The 22134-nt window shown below is 41.8% G+C and overlaps 1 protein-coding gene across 1 annotated transcript; it reads right to left on the bottom strand.

Moving 5' to 3' along the window:
• Positions 1–17129: 17129 nt before the first annotated feature.
• On the bottom strand, positions 17130–18086 carry LOC120239011 (olfactory receptor 10AD1-like). The gene is given in 1 exon segment (XM_039243089.1): positions 17130–18086. A coding segment is annotated over 1 exon segment (957 nt).
• Positions 18087–22134: the final 4048 nt, after the last annotated feature.

The following is a 22134-nucleotide window of genomic DNA, read 5'->3' as shown; positions in this document are numbered from 1 at the left end:
CTTGCTGACTGGTACTAGGGGGATGTCAGGGTGGGGCTTCTGGGCCCGCTACATGGACCCGGGCTTAGTTGGGACTGCAGAAGCCATGCCTTCCCTCCTCTCTCTTTGCCTCCAGTTCCAAGGAGTTGGTCAGGACACACACTGCCGACTCAGCCTGCTTTCCCTTCCAACCGGGACTTGAACTCAAGCTGGACGGGCGAGAATGAGAGGAGATGTGTTGAGACTCCCAAACTAACAACGGTTTTTAGAACTCCAGGTGTGCAAGTGACTTCTTTTCAGTGAAGCACCTGGTCCCTGGAAGATGACTTCCAAATCTGAGTCCTGGAATGGCAGGCCTGACATCTGTTCCATGGGAGGGCTAGGGATGGGGGATTGTGGGGATTGTTTGGGAGGGATTGCCGGGGATCTCTGGGAGTAGAGTGACACATCACAAAAGAAAGCACAAATAACTGCCTCAGGCCTCTAGTGGAGAACACTGGTAAGGTATTCCCTGGGGACTGACATCAGCTCTAGCTCCCTTGGGCAATGGAATTTCCCAAGGCTACCCCAAACAAATTTGGAAGAAGAATGAGTTGGAGTGGTGTGTGTGTGTGTGTGTGTGTGTGTGTGTGTGTGTGTGTGTGTGAGAGAGAGAGAGAGAGAGAGAGAGAGAGAGTGTTCCTGCTACTGGTTGCTGTGGATAGGTTGAAAGAGCACTAGAAGAATCACAGATCTGGGCTTGAATCTCAGTTCCAACACTGAATGAATATTTGAGGCTTGGTTTGCTGCTTGAGACTTAATTTCTGCATATGTAAAATGGGGACAAGAAGTTGTTAGGGAGAAAAATATCTAAGACTTGTAGAAATTCTTGTGCAAATGTTAGTTTTTTATAGTTCTCTTGGGATGGGGATGGTAGTGACTGGCTCCTCTGGGAAAACAAAACTACCTTGAGAAGGTTCTAGAAGCTCTCTTTTTATTTAATCCTTCCCTGTCTAATGAACTCTTAATTTTCAGGAGAGTCAAATAAAGGGGGATGATGAGATTCCCGAGGTGACATGGGCCTTTTCATCATAAATGTCATGTAGTTATGGGCCAAAAAGATCTTGGGGGCCAGCCCTGTATACACAGGCTAACCAGAGGAAGCTCTGAGTTGTGCAGTGTTTGGAGAATGTGTATTGGGGTCCTAAAGAGGGTAACTGAAGTATATTTGTGAGGAACTATCCCCAAAGGCTGGGAGATCGTTTCCTGTTATAGTTCCAGCATTTGGCATCAATAACAAAAATATCTATCATTTATTGAGCATTTACTGTGTGCCAGACACTGTCCAATTTCATCTCCAACACGAAGTAAGCACTATTTTTATTTTCACTTAACAGTTCCAGAAACGGACGCCAAGACTTTCTCAAGGTCACACAGCTAGTACTTGGCTTAGCTTAGCTGGGTTTAAGAATGAGGACTTAAACCCATATCTTCTGACTTAAAGAATCCTAAATGGGAACTGCTGTGTTAAATTTCTCTGTTATTTAGATCTTCAGGCCCTTTATTTCCCCAGTCAAGGGTCTCAGAGTCCTGAAAAGGGAATAGCATTAGTTTTGGTCTCTTTTCATCTCAGTTAGAATAAGAATTTGAAGTTCAAGTTTTGGTTAGTGGCTCTCATCAGAGTCTAGTGGATAATAATATAATGATGGCACTGAAAAGATGGCCTTCTGTACCTGCTGCTTGAGAGGAAGAAGCCAATGCTCCTCTATATTCCCTGACACAAGGTAATTCTTGTGCCTCTTTCGTGTTCCCTATGGCTCAGATTCTGCAGAGTCTGACAGGAATTGCAAGCAGTTTAGCCCACTGGGCTCTATAGGGCTGGTTGAGCTCTTTACCGTTTGGTTCCATTTCAGTTCCCCTTCCTATGCCCACTGTCCTAAATGTGTCATAAGTCCCTTAGCCCTGGGCCTCCTAGAAGTTCTCTAGCTATTCCTCCCAAGTCCATATTAAAATCTCCCCAGAAAAAAACAGTCTTTCAGTTTTTGAAAGTCACCTGCAATAGCATCTCTTAGGGGGCCTGCACAGGTTGTTCTCACGTCACCTTATTTCTCCCTATTCCCTATCCTCTCTTGCATTTCTTCTAACCTGGGACTCATGGACAGAGTCCCTATTGAACTTCACGGGGACAAGGCTTCTCGAAATTGAATGCAAAATTCTGTAAGTATGAATCTTCTCTAGAGAGCTGTTGTTTCAACTTAATTCTTAAAGGTAAGAGTTAAGTAAAAAAGAATCATTGGGTTAAAGAATAATAAAGACTTTTAACTTGAAAAAATACCAAAGAAGAAATTATCCTGCTGAACTGGTACTGTATTGCACCTTTGCCTCCTGGGACCTCCAGAGTATTTCCTACTTTGAATTGAAATCTTCACATAAATCTGATTATTCACCACCTATTCAACAAATTTGAATGATATCAACACACATTAACATGTGGTAAGAATCCTGTTTCCCATTATTTCCAAGTCTTCTTGTACTTAGGAGTTTGCCAGAGTTCTGCTCATGTGTAAAGGTGAGGAGATGCACCCCGTCCCCCAAAACCTTTGTGCTTTTTTTGGGCCTAACACAACACTGCATGTAACTCATAACTCTATTTCTGGCACTTCTATCTCTCATCATTGTAAGGGAAATCTCTCAGGGTTAGTTCTTAATCTCAAAATGAAAAGACATAGGACTTCATAGAAATAAGGTACAACCTGAGCCTAGTACAACTAAAATCTGTTCTAGAGAAATAATAGTTATTATTGTTTTTTTAAATATTTTTTATTTATTTCTAGGAGAGAGAGAGAGACAGCATGAACAGGGGAGGGTCAGAGAGAGAGGGAGATACAGACTCTGAAATAGGCTCCAGGCTCTGAGCTGGCAGTCAGCACAGAGCCTGACACGGGGCTCGAACCCACAAACCGTGAGATCATGACCTAAGTGAAAGTCAGACGCTTAACCGACTAAGCCACCCAGGCGCCCCTATTGTTATTTTTAAGTGTTTGTTTTGAGAGAGAGAGAGCGCGAGCGACCATGCATGGGCACGTGAGCAGGGGAGGGGCAGAGAGAGAGGGAGAGGGGGAATCCCAAGCAGGCTCTGCACTGTCAGCACCTGATGCAGGGTTCGACCCCACAAACTGGGAGATCATGACCTGCACTGAAATCGAGTTGGACCCTTAATTGACTGAGCCACTGAGGCACCCCAATACTTACTTTTATAAGAGATGTAAAATGGCCTCCGACATAAATATGCATTTTTATGTGTCATCACAGACTATGGTCTCTGCTTGATATGTATAATGAAATGGCTCACTTAGAAGTTTTACCAGAACTAAGAAACAGTTCTTTCCCCAATATACTTAATTTTATACTTCTCACAAGACAGAAAACTGCATCTTTGAAAAGGCAGCTTTTCCTAGACATCTTTCCACAGGTATGTGCCTAGGGATGGAAATTCAGCGGACATACTCTGTGACAGTAAGAAATGATATAGAAGTACAAAAGAAGTATTCTTGAATCTTTTATCCCAACTACCACTTCCCTCCAACTTCTAGATTGTCCCCAGAAGGTGAATTCCCTCACAGAAGCACAGCCTTTCTGCTTGGAAGCACTGTGCTTATAGAAGGAAGTCTGCTCTGTAAATAATGCTGTCATGGTGCCACCTGGCGAGGAATAGAGACATTACAAGGAGACCCTCAGTGAATTTATGGCTTTCAATTCGGCAAGCGCTACCAAATGCTTACTAAAGGCCTGGCTCTTTGCCAAAGAGTGGGTGGCAGAGGAAGCTGAATAAATGGAACGTATTTGAACAATATGAAAACCAGCTGCAGTAAACTCCTAACTGGTCTCCCCTGGCTTCTCACATACCTATAATCCTGAAGATTAGTCTTCCTAAACCACATCTCTGAACATTCATTCTCCTCAGATATCTATATCATGTCCCAGTTACCTCCGGAATTAAGTATAAAATCCAGTGGTTGTAGGGAGTCAAGGCCCCCTTGGATAAGACCCTGGCATACTTTTTTTTTTTTTTTTTAACCCGTACATTTATTTCCCAGGTACGCTTTCTAGCCACCATTCTACTTTTGGAAGTCTGTAGCATCCAGTCAGCTAGAAATGATTCCCAAGGATATCCCGGTTCTTTTAATCTTTGGATGAATAGACTGGATGAGTCCCTCCTGGCCCTTGATTCCATTTCTCTTAGTCATTCTTCCCGAGTATAGTCAGATGCAAATCTTTCCTCTAGAAAAGAGATTTCTGTAGCCTTGGTCACCTGCACCAGCTTCTTATGGGGTGCCTGGGAAGGCTGCTTTTTCCCTCTCCTCTCTCTTACGCTACCTGTAAATGATAAGTCCTGAAAAAGGGTATGCGAAACTATTTGATTATGAATTTGTGCTTTTATTTCTAGGAATTCAAGTCCTTGCTTTCATCCAATTCTTTTTTTTTTTTTAATTTATTTATTTCTAGGAGAGAGAGAGAGACAGCGTGAGCAGGCGAGGGTCAGAGAGAGAGGGAGTCACAGACTGAAACAGGCTCCAGGCTCTGAGCTGGCAGTCAGCACAGAGCCTGACGCGGGGCTCGAACCCACGAACCGCGAGATCATGACCCAAGCGAAAGTCGGACGCTCAACCGACTAAGCCACCCAGGCGCCCCGCTTTCATCCAATTCTTAAAGGAACCTATAAAACGAAAAGGTTAAACAAACCCTGTAGTCAAAATAAGTTGTTTACCATTCCCCAGAAATTTCCACTTTCCCACATCTGATTCTTTGCTCATTCTCTTTACTCTTCCTGCTCCGTTCTGTGTCTGCCCGTTGGAATCCTACCAGTTCTTTGAGGCCATCCTCAAATGCTACTTCCTTCATGCAGCTCTTCCTACTGTGATCTCTTCCTCCGTTAAATATCCAAATCTTTTTCTTTAACTTTTTTAAATGTTTATTATTTATTTTTTGAGAGAGAGAGAGACAGACAGAACATGAATGGGGGAAGGGCAGAGAGAGAGGGAGACACAGAATCCAAAACAGGCTCCAGGCTCAGAGCCATCAGCACAGAGCCCCATGCAGGGCTCGAACCCATGAACTATGAGATCATGACCTGAGCTGAAGTTGGACGCTTAACTGACTGAGCCACCCAGTCACCCTATAAATACCCAAATCATTTTGTTGGTACTTCTTTTGGGGGTAATTATTTTTCCTTACTTCTTTTATTTATTTACTTCTATGATTTATGTGCTTGTTATTCCCACTTCCAGATTATGAATACCTTGAGGGCTGGAACTTCTAATTTTTATATTCTCTTAAGTATTTACCTAATTTTATTGACTTTAAGGCACCCTCAATCGTGACACATCATTATTTTAGGTGCCATTAAGAAAGAAGAAAAATACTGCCAATTAAACTATCACTATGCTTTAGCACTTTTATTTAAAATTTTTATTCTGTTTAAAGAGCTTATTTAGACTTATTGGAAAGAGAAGTGGTTTTTTGTATCACTACAAAACACATAAATATAATTGAAAGTCGTTTTGGTATTCTTATAATTTCTTCATATTAAGTCTGACATTTCTGAATCACTTTTGACTCAGGGTTGTTGATGTCTGTATTTTTCCAAACATTTATATTCTCTGGGTCATTTTGAGTGTTAGTGAAGCAGTACTTCTTAAACAGGGAATTTCCCTATTGTCTCTGGCAAATTCTTCCAGGCCACAAAATCCGTTCTGCAGGTTTTAAAGCTGGAATATTTTTGATCTTACCAGAAAGTGTTCAAGGAATATTTTCAGACAACAATCAGCACTAATATTCCTTCAAATGGTCCTTGAATGGTTAATTAACTGAAGCATCAAGGGGTTGTAGACTTCCAGTCATACCACCTAGAATAACAACTAGGCCCAGGCATGTGTAGGCAATGGCAACAATGTCATGACTGCTGCTTGGCTAACAGTAATTGTAAGCGGACATCGATGACTGATTATGAGACACATCCTATTTCAGAAATGTTAAAATGGGGGAGGGAGAAGTATGCTTGGAATTAATGAAATCAGTAGCATGGGAACCTCCTCATAATAGGATATAAATGTTTGAGCCTTAAATATAGAAATGAAAAATTTCAGGATTTTAGAACTGAGAATAAAAAAAATATGTCCCTATCTCTTAGCGTCTTCAAAAATGTTATTGCTGAAAGAAATCTTACTACAGCATGGAGCCCAATGTGGGGCTCATTCCCATAACCCTGGGATCATGACCTGAGCCAAAATCAAGAGTTGGATGATCAACTGACTGAGCCACCCAGGCACCCCAATATAGTCATTTTATGTATGACTCAGGTGTCTGAAGAGATTGCTATGTCTCTTAGAGATCTGATTAAATTTGGTCCAAATTCAAATGCCAAAATCTGAGAATTACACAGGATTCCATACAATGTAGTGTCTTATGGTTTATTTTGCTTTTGCTTCTTTCTGCATCCACAATCCTGAGTCCGTGCAAGCTGCCTCAGTTTGACTTCTCATCAGCTCTTGGACACACAAAACAGCCCTTTCACTGGTTCCACTAACAAATATAACCTTACTAGGCACTGAAAAATTTTTACTGTAGATTTGAATTTTTAAAAACGAGGGAGAAGTGATCACAAGGAGAGTTGCCATTGAGGAGTTTATGCCTTTCACAGGCTCCTCTACCCTATTCTTCCTTTACTCGCTTCTTCCTTCTGCCTGCTCCAGAGTAACAAGAAAATTCTTTCTCTTATCTTGAGAGAATAGTTTCTCTCCCACTTAGGGCCTGGGTGGGAGAAATTTACCTTATTCTACCCCAAGTACTTTATAAAAAAGCGTAGTCTCCTACAGTGAATATATGATGCCATTGCATATAACTAAAGAAATAGATGAGATGACATGCCCAAGGTGTGTAGTTAATGACAATATCATGACCAGAATTCTATCTAAATTATATAGACCAGTGTTGGGTTTTTTTACCCATTAAATGGTACTGCACCTTTCTCTGCTACAAGTAGTTATTTTTTTTAATGTTTATTTATTTTTGAAAGAGAGAGACAGAGTTTGAGTGGGGGAAGGACAGAGAGAGATGGAGACACAGACTCTGAAGCATGTTCCAGGCTCTGAACTGTCAGCTCAGAGCCTGACAAGGGGCTCAAAGCCACAGACCACAAGATCATGACCTGAGCTGAAGTAGGATGCTCAACTGACTGAGCCACCCAGGGGCCCTATCTCTGCTATAAGTAGTTATAATACACTTAGGGAAGCTTATGGTGATTCAGCTTCAATAATAAAAAGGGCAAGTCAACATTCCTTTAGAGCAAGTGAATAATTCTTATAAACATGATGGAAAAAGACACCCAAGAAGGAAACCATGACTGAGTCTATCTGCCAGCAAGTATTTACCAACTGCCTACTATGTATCATGGAAGGTGGTGGGCACTGGGGCAGACTCTAAGAAATCATGGTCTCTGCCCTTAAGTTTCTCATAGTCTAATGATAAAGGAATGATGTGCTCCTGAATTCGGAGAGAGAACTTCTCAGAAGATTGAAGGGAAAATTTGTTTTCTTTGAGCACTGTCAACTGAATTAAGGGTACTTCAATTTTAAAATGGAAATGGTGTGTATGTGTGTGATGGGGGCCAAGGGATGGGGAAAACAAGGTAAAATGGAGAGGACAAAAGTAAAGAAATGCTGAGAAAACCCACAAAAATTTATACTACAGAGGACATCAAGTACAACATTGGAAGAAAAGCAGTAGCTGAGCTGGCATCTCATAATTCTCTGGAAAAAGTAAGTAGAAAGGAGTTGGGGGAAAAAATACTTATGGCCTCTACACCAGTGCACAAGTACAGGTAATATACAAATGGAACTTGAGATTTCATACAATGAGAAAAATAAATTCTCATAGATATAAAGAAACTTGGTAGGATGAGACTCATGCCTGGAACACACAGTGAGAAAAGGTGTGTTACATTGTTCCAAATAAACAATTGGGATCTGATGTGCAGCTGGAAAGGAATTGGCAGTCATGTGATACACACCAGAGATCTGTGGGAACAGAAGCAGCTAATTTGTTGTGATCTAAAGAAAGTCAGTCCCTGCTCTCAGCAATTATAAAATTCAGAAAGGAAAGGAGGAAGAAAAAGTGTAGGGATGGGAAAAGGAAAGAGTCATAAGAAAGTAAGCAGGAGGAACACACTAAAAACCAAAGAAAATGATAAGAGTAGAACTTTATATCATGAAGATAGTGTTATATGGGATTTTATATCCTTGAGGCGGAAACAGGAAAGGAATTATTTAGGTGAAGATAAAGGAGAGGAAAAGAAGCAATATTATTGTAAAACTATGATAGATTCCGTCAAAATTGATAATCTAGATTATAGATCTAAAGAACAAATTATGAAACAGGCACAAAGAAGTTGCAGAAGTGAGGGGAATTTGACTTAATGTAATATAATCCATCACAAGGAAGAAGATGGCAGAGGAAAGATGATTCTGGATCTGATTCTGACCCACAAGGTGAAATGAGGGTGAGGAAAATTTTGAAAGTAACTATTGCACTGTGGTTCTTCCTCATAGCCAAGGAAGTAAGGTAAAATGGAGTCCAGGGCTACTAGAAGCCCGACTTCAAATAACTAGAAGGTATGATTTTTATAGCCCGAAACTCTATAGGGGGAAAAGGTTCAAAAAAGATGGGGTTCTCTTAGGAATGAAATTTAGTCAGTGCAATTGCTTTAAAATCCAATGAAGAAGACTGGAACAAATGACCACAAGGACCTTGTCAGTGAACTCAGATTTAGAGATGTCAGGCAGAGAGTAGGCACAACTAAGAGAGTAGTCCATATATTTCAATACTTTCAAAAGCACAAACTATAAGCAAAAAATGGGGGATTTGATTACAAAACAAAGATTTATGTTCTACAAAGGACAACATGGACAAAGCTAAGAGGTACATGGCAGAATAATTTGTCTAAAATTGACAAGGATGTAATATCCTAGAATAGACATGGGACTCCTGCAAATGAACAGGAAAAAGACAGCAACCCAACAGAAAAAAATAAGGTGCAAAAGATATCAACAGGCAATTTAAAGAATAGGAAAAAGCTAACATGCACATATAAGTTTGATCAAAATCATCTGTAATCAAAGGCACATTGAACCAACGATAATCTATTAGTTTAAACCTATCACACCAGCAAAAATTAGAAATCTACATAATTACAGATATCAAGGATGTGGAAATCTGCTGCCAAGACTGGTTTCACCACTTCTGGAAAGCAAGCTGGCATTACTTGGACACATTAAATAGATTTATACCCAAAACCCTGCAACCCTTCTCTTAAGTAACATAAAACAAATTCTTTACAAGTTCAGAAGGGGACTAATAAGAGAATGTTCATTGCAGAGTTATTTGTAGTGACATGGAGTTGGGGGCAAGGTGGGCATTCATCACTGGAGTAGTGGAGAAGTACAACATGGCAAATGCACACCATGGAATACTAGGCATCAGTGTGAAAGAACAGATTAAATGTTAGCACCTGGCAAGATGGATGGAGATGAAAAACAGTACTTAGTGAAAAATGTAAGACACAGAATGAGACCTGTAACTCAGTAGCTTTGGAATACATTTAAAAATACATGCCTAGGTGCGCCTGGGTGGTTCAGTCGGTTAAGTGTCCGAATTCAGCTCAGGTCATGATCACACAGCTCATAAGTTCAAGGCCCACGTTGGGCTCTGTGCTGACAGTGCAGAGCCTGGAGCCTGCTTCAGATTCTGTGTCTCCCTCTCTCTCTCTGCCCCTCCCCTGCTCACACTCTTTCTCTCAAAAAATAAGCATTAAAAACATACATGCCTAGCAAATAATAATTATTTTCTCAGAACACGTTTAAACACAAGAGGGTTTTTCCTTGCAGGGACAATAATGGTCTATCATGAACTGAGGAGTATGATGAACTCAATCCTTCAAGGAACAAACACTTAAAACAAAACACAGCAAAACACAAATACAAATTTACCAGGATGTAAGCCATGAACAAAACAGCACTTAGAAAAGAAAAAGCTGAAATGAGGAAAAACTTGTAAAAATACAACAAAATGGGCTTGTTATTCCAAAAAAAAGAAATACAAAGAATGGATACCTTTGATGCTCAAAACACGTGGGGTGCTATTTACATCTAGAGAAAATAATACTTGAAAAAATTCTTTTAATGTTTTATTTATTTCTGAGAGAGAGAGAGAGAGAGACAGCATGAGCAGGGGAGGGTCAGAGAGAGAGGGAGATACAAAACCTGAAACAGGCTCTAGGCTCTGAGCTGACTGTCAGCACAGAGCCCGAGGTGGGGCTCGAACCCACAAACTGTGAGATCATGACCTAAGCCGAAGTCAGATGCTCAACCGACTGAGCCACCCAGGCACCCAGAGAAAATAACACTTTTGGAAGCACTGATTTTAAATTTAAAAAAAATTGTTTTTTACATTTATTTATTTTTGAGAGACAGAGACAGAGCACAAATGGGGGAGGGGCAGAGAAAGAAGGAGACACAAAATCTGAAGCAGGCGCCAGGCTCTGAGCAAGCTGTCAGCACAGAGCCCAACACAGGGCTCAAATCCACCAACCATGAGATCATGACCTGATCCAAAGTCGGATGCTCAACCGACTGAGCCACCCAGGTGCCCCTGGAGGCACTGATTTTATTTATTTATTTATTTATTTATTTATTTATTTATTCATTCATTCATTCATTCAATCTATGTCTTTTTTTTTTTAATAAATAGTTTATTGTCAAGTTGATTTCCATACAGCACCCAGTGCTCATCCCCACAAGCTGGAGGCACTGATTTTAGATGTTTGAAATACTTCATCTCATTTAATACCCATAACCACATGAGGTAGAGATTATCTTAGTTAGGACTTGTTTGGTTGCAAGAAATGTAAACTCATCTGTAATAATATTGAGGAAAAAAAGTTTATTATAAGGACACAAGGTTACTTCCAAAACCCAAGAGCAAAAATGCAACTGGCTCTCCAAGGTTGACTGAAACAGGGGCAAATATTATCTCAGGCTCTTTCTCTGAAGATAGGTTTTCTTTTTTTTTTTTTAATGTTTGGTTTTTTTTTTTTTATTTCTAGGAGAGAGAGAGAGAGAGACAGCGTGAGCAGGGGAGGGTCAGAGAGAGAGGGAGTCACAGACTGAAACAGGCTCCAGGCTCTGAGCTGGCAGTCAGCACAGAGCCCGACGCGGGGCTCGAACCCACGAACCGCGAGATCATGACCTAAGTGAAAGTCGGACGCTTAACTGACTAAGCCACCCAGGCGCCCCTGAAGATAGGTTTTTCTGTCTTTGCTTCTCTCTGCCCTCTGACTTCAATCCATTCTCCCTGCCTGCCAACTTTCTTTGCTTCTTCACATACACAGAAGAAGACAATGGCTCCATAGCTTGAGTATCTGCCTCTTCCAGCCCAAAAATGGGGATACCTGCTCCATACCAATTCCAAATTCCCAGGAAAGAAGACTTACTCAATCCAACTTAGCTGTACTGATTGTGGTGATAATGGGGGATGGTGTTCCAAAGTACTAACTTGATTGCCAAGGCTCACCCCTGTGGGAGAAGAGGGTTCTTCAAAAATGAGATGAGTGCTACAGCACCCTCTAAAATATCTCCCCAGGCTAATAGGACTGTGGAACATTTGCCAAATGAATAAATAAACATTCATTGCCAAATGAATAAAAAAATGAGATAAAGAAATTCAGCTTTCTCTAACTTTAGAACCCATGCTCTTACTACTATATCATATAGCCTTCCAAATGTTTCCATTTGAAAAAAAAAACAAAACCTGATTTCATTATCTCAGTAAAAGAGAATGGTCTTGTATTAGGTATCTCCAGAAAACAGATGACATATTCAAATTAGGATAGTTTGGGGAATTTCATAAAGGATTATTTACAACAGTGTGGGAAGGGTGTAGGGAAATTACAAAGGAGCTAAAGTACCCCAAATCTGGTATTTGAGAAGCTAAGCCTGAAGAGGTAATGGAAGATGCAGTTCCACAACTTAGAAGTAGATAACTAGGTAGAAAAGGTTACAATGACAAGAGTTGAGATCTTAGCTAAAGGGACTCAAGTGATCTTACAAAACTCCACAGGGAAACAGCCAGAGGACTTAATAGCCTAATCTCACACTCTTACTTCCCTTTAATCTTCTGCCTATCTTACTCATTGGCTGAACCCAAGAAAAAGCCAGGGGATCTACTGACATGGTTCCATGCAGGTCAGACTCCCAAGCCCAGAGCTGGGTTAAGAGGAAGAGGAATTGATCTGCAGAGACAAAGAGATATTTAGGTCTGTAGACTAGAAAATAAAAAAAAATGTGCAATCAAATTGGAAGTCCAAAAAATGAGACTTTAAGAGTTCCCCATAGAGGATCTAGACATGTTTAATGTTCACGTCCTGAGTAAACGATACGTCTATATATTAAAGTGAATATTTACCATAAGTCACTAATAATGAATGCTTCAGGAGCTTCCTGGGGGGGTTCAAGACTCTGGACACTCCCTGTCCACTCCTACTAGAAAAGCTTTGCTATTTTGGTTAAAGCATCAGGATTCTGCTACACAGAAAATGGCACTACAACACCTCCAGGTACTGTGCTAAGGACTCATAAATAAATCATAAACCAGTGGGGAAGGCAGAGAAGTAAAGAAGAGTTAGGTTTTAGGAAATTGCATAGGTTATGAAGGGAACTCAAAGTCCAATGAATCCAGAAAAGGGAAGGGGTCAAGGAAGGCTTCCTGGAGTAACTGCAAAGGGGAGGTAAGGAAGTTCCAAAGACACTGGCGTTGTCTAGGGAGGAGGAGCCCAACAATTATTCACTATCACCTAAAAATAACTAGGCTACAGATCCGGTGGTTAGGAGACAGGAGGACTGATGTGATACGCAAAGATCTTCGCTCAGCCCAGCCTTCAGCCTTGCTCCATCCCCCATCCCCCAATCCCATCCTCCACCAAAGGGGCGTGGCATTTCAACAATTATGCTCAGCTGGGAGGGTATCCCAAATCCAAGCTCTGCATCACGCATCTCGGGAGGGGCCAGTGCTGCCGAGTCTCCCAGAATAGCTCTTATTCGCAGGAGGCCCTCGGGTTGGCGCAATCCCGCCCCAGCACGGCCAAGAAGAAGGCGCTCATTGGTTGCCATAATGGTGATCTGAGAAGGTGGGGAACGGTGATTGGCCGCAGGATTTTTTGTTTTTTGTTTTAGTGCGGACCACGCCCATCTCCTTCCCCCCCCCCCCCCCCCCCCCCCCCATCATGTCAGATCCCAAAGCCTCACGTGTATTTTGGGCGTGCTGGGTTGGGAAACATGGCGTCAGCTTTAGGAGGGAGTCTGAGGGCCCGATGAGTTGGGACCAGAGCTAGAATTCCTGGGTTTCCTCCGCATGTTTTCAGGGCCTGGGCTGAACTATGGTAACCTTAGAGCCTAGTCGCGCATCCTCCCGCAGCAAGTGGCTTTGCATCCGGATATATGAGGGGGCTGCGACCAGACGCGCATTTCGGAGTGACTTCTGGTTGTTGCATTTATGTGGATTTTTGCAGTCGCAGGGGGGCTTTTCATATGCTTCCCGGGCCGCGAACCCGGACAGAGGCTGCAGCAGGAGACACCACCAGGGCGTTGGCTTCTCTGGTGTTGGAGCGCTGCCTCCCGCGCCCCTGCCCCTGTAGGGTCCGTTGGTGCCCGAGCTTCCCACAGCCCAAGTCCTTGAATGAGATAGTGCTTGCCCTTGAGAAGACAGTTTTAGGTCGCTCAGTCTGATTTTACAGCATTCCTGGCCGTACTCACCCTCCACCTTTCCATGTTGAAAGCATTTCCACAAGGAATCAGGCAGCTCCTTATGCCTGGAATTTACTCGTCCCTAGCTTCTAGCTTCCTCACCCCATCCCACTTTACAATTCACTGTTTATTCTTTAAGTTCGAATACCATCTCCTCAGTATAAAGCCTGCCCCACTCTTTGGGACAGTTATTTCAATTTCATCTTTGGGAATGTTGGCTCTGGAACTGCTGCTCAGTTAGAAATGCCGTCTGAAATGTGAGCTCCAGTTTTGCATCTCAAAATGGAGGTAATCTGGTACTTTCAGGGTTTTGTGAAGATCAAATGTGCAGCTGTTAGAACATAAGTGCCTGATAAATGTGAGCTGCTGTTGTTACCTGTCCTGCCAACATACTTTGTATAGGCCCCTTAAACATTTCTTCTATCTATTACCATTATTTATTCTTGCCTGCCCTATTAAACTTTGAGCTTGAAAACCAGAACTGTGTCTTATTACAATGTCCGTGTACAACAGTGTTGGGCAAATGTAAAGCCAAGCAATTTTGGGGGAAACTTTGTAAAAAGCACCCTTTCCTTTTCCTTTTTTTTTTTTTTTTTCTCTTAAAGCCTGTTTGAGACAGGAATTCTCAAACTTGGAGAAGAAGCTGAATCTTAGGGGGAAGAATAAGCACTTATTTTGTTCTCCATGGTGACCACGAAGACCCTACTATTCCCCTTTCTGCTTGACAACTTGAGATAGGTTTCATCTTAAGTACAGGCCCCTGGTCCCTTTTCTCAGAGCAATTATTTTAGAAAATTTATAATTGATCTTTCTATGGCCCTTTTGAGATGTATATGAATCTCCTTTAAAGACTTTTTCCAGTTTCGAGACCCAGGGAAGTTCTTTCTCAGTGACCTGGGAGCCATCCCATTTTATTTTATTTTACTCTATTTTATTTTAATTTTTTTTTTTTTTATTTATTTCTAGGAGAGAGAGAGAGGGACAGCATGAGCAGGGGAGGGTCAGAGAGAGAGGGAGTCACAGACTGAAACAGGCTCCAGGCTCTGAGCTGGCAGTCAGCACAGAGCCCGACGCGGGGCCCGAACCCACGAACCGCGAGATCATGACCCAAGCGAAAGTCGGACGCTCAACCGACTAAGCCACCCAGGCGCCCCTTATTTTAATTTTTAATACAGTTTATTGTCAAGTTAGTTAACATACAGTGTATACAGTGTGCTCTTGGCTTCAGGAGTAGATTCCCATGGTTCATCACTTACATACTACATCCAGTGCGCATCCCAACAAGTGCCCTCCTCAATGTCCATCACTCCTTTTTCCCTCCTCCTCTCCCCCAACCCTATTAAGTAAGCCTCAGATTTTTCTCTGTATTTAATAGTCTCTTATTGTTTGTGGGAGCTATCCCTTTAAAATGTAATCCTAAGGAAGGTGACATTCCTGTTTCCTAGTCTCGGGGAGGGATGGGGGTAGGAGCCCAACATCAGTGGGCACCTTGTTCCAAATTGCAAAACTACAACCTGCAAGCTTACTTTTCCTTTGAGTAAGACGAGTCACTAACTATAGGTAGACCTACTGCAGCTCTTAAGAACACTCCAGCCACTTCTTTTAGTAGAGTTGAGTTCAATCTCTTATTGCATTAGTCTCTTATTATGTTTTTATGTTTATTTATTTTTGAGAGAGAGAGTGAGGGTGGGGAGAAGGGGAGAGAGAGAGAAGGGGACGGAGGATCTGAAGTGGGCCTTGTACTGATAGCAGTGAGCCTAATGCAGGGCTTGAACCCACAAACAGTGAGATCATGTCCTGAGCTGAAGTCAGACAAGATACTCAACCAACTGAGCCACTCAGCTTCCCCTCCTATTGCAGTAGTCTTAAATAAAGTCTTTCTTTCCTGTTTAATTTTGCCTGGTGTAGTTTCTTTTTGATAATGGAAAATTTTATGTTCTGTGTTTATTGTTTCTTCTCAATTATAGTGGTGTTTCATTTCTTCCTCTCTGCTGAGAAATGCTTCTCACATGTCCTCTGATATCTAGAGATTCACCAATTTGGACTCAAAAGATAAGAATTTTGTGGAGTGAAGCTACTGCTTTAAGTCATTGCAGAAGGTAGGGTGATATGTATGATATGGAAAGGGTAGTACATCTATCTGAGGGAATCCTAACTGAGGTGCATTCACCTTAAGGAAGTGGCACCAGAAATAAAAAACAGACCTGTTCCCTTTCCTATTATTAAGAAAGGGGCATGAGAAAGATGGAATTTTCAAAGAAAGATAATGGTTAAGGATATAATGCTCTCTCAAGGGATTCTAAATTTGGTTGAGAGAAGCTAGGAAGTGAGAGGGGTCAGGGTTGCAAATGGAAAGCCTCTGCAATTGTAGAGACAGGTGGAGAGGTGTTCCTTAAAGTACAGGGAATGAAATATATCTATTTAAGGTGGGAAGTAAGGTACAATAGGATTGAGTTATAATGAAATGAAAGATGGTTGAGAAGAAAGAAGGCAATAGGTGGAGAGTAGTTAATTTGGAATATATACCAGGGAAGGAAACTAACAGTCTGAGAAGCTTGGCAGAGTCACTGACAACTTGGATAAGAAGGGAAATATTAAACAGTCATGTTACTTAAGGAAACTAGAAGATTTAGAGGGAATTGACACACTGGTAATCTCACCTACATTTCCTCAACAACACACAACATAAACATAAGTTGAATGCAGTGTTATAGTAAACACTTAAAACCACAATAAGTTCTCCCTTATTGGCTAATGGAAGCTAAGAACTTGGGGTTAAGGTTGATGATCTTTAGTATTTCTTTTGCTTCTTTCTCTGACTTCTTAATGTCAACACTGTTCCCTAATTCCCTTTTTCCTAACTTCTTCCCCTACTATTTCTTATGTAGGAGTGGGGTGGATGAGGGTGGATTCAGGATATGAGAGTGGAATGTGAGAAAGAAAGGAACACTACAATGGTAAGTTGAAAGAGAAAAGTTTACTCCTAAATGTATATGAAAACTCAGGCTAGAGGTAGCATGTAAAAGTACTGTACAAATAAAATTAAATGCAGTAAAGTGAACTTATGCCTTTAAAAGATGCTGTTGTAAAAACAGAAGAAAAACATTGTAAAGTCTTAAATTATCCCGAGGAAAGCCAAAGAGAAAACAATGCTTGAAGTGAAATCAGAATGATGAGCATTAGACATCAACAGGATCTTCTAGATCTGATGCTAGTAGAAAGAAAGCTATGAGTGTTCTTTTCTGGAGGCTTTCATCATAGGAGAGTTATCCAATTGTCAGGACTTGGGGAGGGACTTTTCTTCTAAGATTCTTCCCACTAGACAGATTCTGCCTGGGACAGGCTGGTCCTCCCAAGGGCCCTCATCATGGCCCCCTTCATTTCCTTGTTTCGAAAACTATAGATGATGGGATTGCACATGGGGGTGATGATGGTGTAGAGGAGGGAGAAAGGCTTGTCTTTGTCAGGGCCATGTGTGCTGCGAGGGTTCATGTAAGAGAACATGGCTGAGGTATAGAAAAAGATGACCACAGTCAGATGGGAGGCACAAGTGGAGAAGGTCTTCCCCCGACCTGAGGAGGAGGCTCTGCCAAGGATAGAGGCCAGGATGCGGGCATAGGAGATGACGATGAGCACCATGGGGCTGAGCAGCACCACGATGGCATCGGCAAAGATCATTCTCAGACTGAACTGGGGGTCTCCACAAGAGAGGGCAATCACTATGGGGGCCTCACAGAAGAAGTTTTCTATGTGGTTGTCTCTACAGAAGGGATTCCGGAAGGACATATACTCAAGAAAGATGCCATTGATCAGCCCAAAGAACCAGGCAGAACTCACTAGCCTCACACAGACCTGCTGGCTCATGATCTGGGCATAATTGAGTGGGTGGCAGATAGCAACATAACGGTCATAGGCCATGAAAGCCAAGAGGATGCACTCTGCCACACCTACACTTAATACCATTTACATCTGGGTCAAGCATGAGTCAAAGGAGACAGTGTGGTTCCTGACCACCAGGTGGATTAGCATCTGTGGGATGGTGGTGGTGATGAAGCAGACATCCAGGAAGGACAGGTGGCCAAGGAAGAAGTACATGGTGCTGTTGAGTCTGGGGTCTGTCCAGGTGATGAAGATGATGAGGCCATTCATGGCCATGGCAAGGCTGTAGAGGGCTAGGAAGAGGGCGAAGAGCAATGCCCGAGTGGAAGAGGAGCTCTGCTCAAAGCCCACGAGGATAAACTCTGTCACTGTGCTCCCGTTCCTTAAGTCCACCATCTGCGGCCTGCTTGAGAAGGGAGGACAGGAAAAGTACGGGTGAGGTAGCTGTATGGGAATGTGAGGTACTCACTCGGGGCCAGAGACCCAGCTATAAAAGAGCAATGAGTGGTGGTAAACATTTTAGAACTTTAGGTAAAGTATGTAATTGGCAATGTTATGGGGCAGTGAAGATGTCAAGGTCACTCTAGGCTGCATATATGGAATTGTGATATCAAAAATGGAGGAAGTGATAGTCATACTTCACTCTGGTTTAGTCAGGCCTCAAGTGAAGTACTGCATCTTATTCAGGGCTCTAAATATTGAAGGAGTAAACACTAACCAAAATGTATTCAGAGGTGCAAAACTCAGATAGTTGGGTCTGGAACCCAGGCTAAATGAGGAATGGTTCATTAAATTGAGGAATGGAGTATTTGAGGGAAGAACTTGGTCGCTATTAGCTTATAGAAGATCAGCTTATAGAAGTAGCAGGAAGCCCTTGGGAAATGTTTAAAGACATATTTTTCTAGAAGAAAAAAATGCTCAGTCTTAGTGGACATATTTAAAATGATGAATGGTTGGAGTTTCGAAAAGAACAATGACATTCTAGCCTTTAGCATCGTCCCTTAGGTGAGAATGATTTGGATGTCACTGGAAACAGCCATGCTTACCGGTCATCCATCCTCTTTCCAGAATCTCTCTCCCAGTGGTTGTCGCTATTGCCTCAAACACCCATGCTGTGCATGCTGCAGATGCGGCATACTTGTGAGCTTTCTTGCAGGCTTTCCTAATCGGTGATATCCTGATAGGTCAGGCAGTAGCCCATTCCCATCATCGTACTTTGGAATGCCCCTCTAGAACTTGTACCTAGAGACTCTCTTCTTCAGGGCCCAGAAAGGGCAGGCAAGGACAGAGAGCAATGTTTAACCCAAGATGTGGTTTGGAATCATGGGCCCAGTGGACATACTGGGGCTGAGGTGACAGTCTGGGCAAGAGAAGTCAGTGAACTATGCTCCAGACAAGCCTAGGAGTTGCCCAGGAAGAAACTGAAGTTCAAACTAAGAAAGCACTAGGATCTCTAGGAGTGTAAATTCTTATTTGTGGTTCTCTGTGCCAGAAAGAATAATCAGTGATACCTGGCATCTAGTGCCCTGTTAACTACCTGGGTTACCCAATCAAGCATTGGCATAAGTAAACAGGACAAGAACTTGAAAATCACATCTCACCTCATTCTGTTGCTTGGCTGGTGATGATGTTTGTCACTGAACCACGGCAGCATACAATAGAGAAGATCTCATGGTCTTTGAAGAACTGGTCCAGGGAGGATGGTCTGACCTGGTGGGCCACTCTGGAAGAGAAGTTGTGGTGATGACCTTGTTAGTTCTTTGAGATGCACACCATAGGTGATGTTTACTTAAATAACAATGCTAAGTTACGTGTGCACTGCAATTCAACTGTCACATATTCCATTTGTTAATAACCTTATTTGCTCCCATTTGTTCATAGTGTGTGTTTTGATCTCCAGATCAAAATGTTTTTAAAGATGTTTATTTATTTATTTTCAGAGAGGAAGAAGGTGAAGAGGCAGAGAGAGAGAGAGAGAGAGAAGGAGATCGACAGAGAATCCTGAACAGTCTCCCAGCTCAGTGCAGAGCCCAGCACAGGGCTTGGCCTCACGACCCCGGGATCATGACCTGAGCTGAAATCAAGAGGTGGATGCTTAAGTGACTAAGCCGCCCAGGCATCCCACTTCTCAGGATTTTTAATTTTGTCTCAGTGCTAGCTGAATTTTTGCACTTTGACTTGAAAATCACATGCTCTCTTAATAGTTACTTAAAGAAATACCAGCAACAAGAAAACATTCATTCTCCTTCAGCTGCTGATAATCTTGTAGTATTCTAACACATATCCTTGAAGTTACTTCTGAACAAAGGATTTTCTCAGACTGGATATCAGAAATTGTTGCTATGTACTGTCAACCTAACCTTGAACCTCTACTATTTCTTCTTTATTGGCCACCTTGATTATGGCCATGGTAACATTTAAATTGATATCTATCTGTTTTTGAAAATGTACATATACTTGTGAGATTTCTTTTTTAAATCAGAGGAGGCTCATGGGTTTTTCTTCTGTCAACTGTATAGTTATAAGACAAATAACCACCGGTGACTCCTTGGATTTCTTGCTTCAAGAGTCAAGGGTCTGTAATCTCATTCAAATTAACAATAGTTTACAAAATAGTCCACACATGTCATGACATTTGAACCTCCAACTATTATTATACCTTAACGACATAATTTAATCTCATCGATGAACCTCTGCTAAGTTAATCATTTGTCAGGTAGAAAGGATGCAAAATACATTATCTGCTATGGGTCTAGAATGGCTTCAGACTTGATTAACTTACTGCTCTGATTCATTTTAGAACCACTGGCAAGCACTATAGACTGTTCAAAAGCTCTAAGAGTCTCTCAACAGAGCAGTGATTTCTGTTAGAGGAGTAGCCAACATGAAGGTAGAAGCAGGACTGTTTTTGTATCCTACACCCTACGGTTAACCTTAGACTTAATGGTTACAATGCTAGATACTACCGGGAGTGGGGTATGGCAGAGAATAACTTCTTCCATATTCCTGATATTTCCTTCCACATGGGTGACATTGTGATGGCATAACACTCTTGACCTTTCTCTTCTTCATTCACACCATGCCACAGGGAGTGGCTTACTGGATTGGTGACTTTAGAAGGAGAATCTGAGATTTCTATCCCTTTCCTCTCACCTTCCCCTTGGGAATGAATCGCCTTCTCCAGGGTACGCTCCAACACTATTTGGGGAGACTTTGTGGTTGTACAGGTTTGCCAATACAGGAGAAATTTTATCTGTCTAACTCTGTGCTTCTGGATTAGGAAGTCCCAATACTCGAATGTCTGCTTTGTTATTAAGGAAAATGAGGTTTTAGCTTCCACCTCAGCCTTTGTCTTATTTCTCAGCTGATTCAGACTCAGTTGGGAAGAGTAATGTTATATACTGGATGCTTCAAAGTCCCTAACAATGGCTATTAGCAATATGATCACATATATGGAAACAAAATGTAAACGAAGAAATGTGATTCAGCCTTGGTTATAACAAAAAGAAACTAGAAGTCACGATGATGTCTGGGAAGATCCTGAGAGAGAAGAGTTCACATATGTTGAATCGTCAAAGAATAGTGCTGGTGCGTTAAGGGAGGGAAGTCTCTATTCCATGACCACAGGAGCACAATGAATAAAGTGTGCTATCGTAGACTAGACTGGTGGGAAAATGTCTTACTATAATGTAAGATTCTCATCCTGTCATATTTACTGAAGAGAAACAGGACACTACTGGATACATTCAACAGTTAGCCACAGCATTCCCATTGCTTTCCTAGCATGATACGACCATAGGAAAGAAAATATAATACAGCACTGTATTGTTTATTCTGTAGAGTATGTTTGTTTCCAGAATGAGATTAGTTCACTTAAGTTGTAAACAAATTCACGAGCCCTGTTTAAATCATGTAGATTCTCAGAAAGCTTCAGCCTCTGTGAGTTTTGGCTATCTTCTTGCAGGTCTGCTGTCAATCAAATGTGCCTCTAGTAATTTCAGATCTTCACAGCTTGAAATCTGGTTTCTCTTCTGCGTACTCTAATCCCTTGCTTTTTGGATTAAATACATAATTTCATGGCCTTACAGCCAAAAAGCACTATTTTTCCAGGCAGAAAACCTTTATGGTACATATACTTATCAAGGAGTTCATGGAGCTCTGGGGAATCAGTAGGTATGTTTCAGAGTGTCTATGCATCTCCGGAATGTTGTAGGAAGACACGTGTATGAGATCATTTTTCATGGAGAGTTCATAGCTTAATCAATTACTCAAAGGCCATTGGAAACCACAAAGGTTAAAAAACTTGTCATTTAGAGGTTTGAAGTCACTAAGTTCCCATAGACTTCCGCTCTTTAGACTGAAAATGAAAGCATTCTTTCATCTTGCTGAATTGTTTGTTTCCTCAAAAGTATCACTATGGAGAATGATTGAGACGTGGTTGAGC

Source organism: Hyaena hyaena, unplaced genomic scaffold (assembly GCF_003009895.1).
Source record: "Hyaena hyaena isolate Hyena2069 unplaced genomic scaffold, ASM300989v1 scaffold_221, whole genome shotgun sequence".
In the NCBI taxonomy this organism is placed as follows: domain Eukaryota; kingdom Metazoa; phylum Chordata; class Mammalia; order Carnivora; family Hyaenidae; genus Hyaena; species Hyaena hyaena.
The sequence above is the reverse complement of the archived record's forward strand: the minus strand, read 5'-3'. Positions and strand labels throughout refer to the sequence as shown.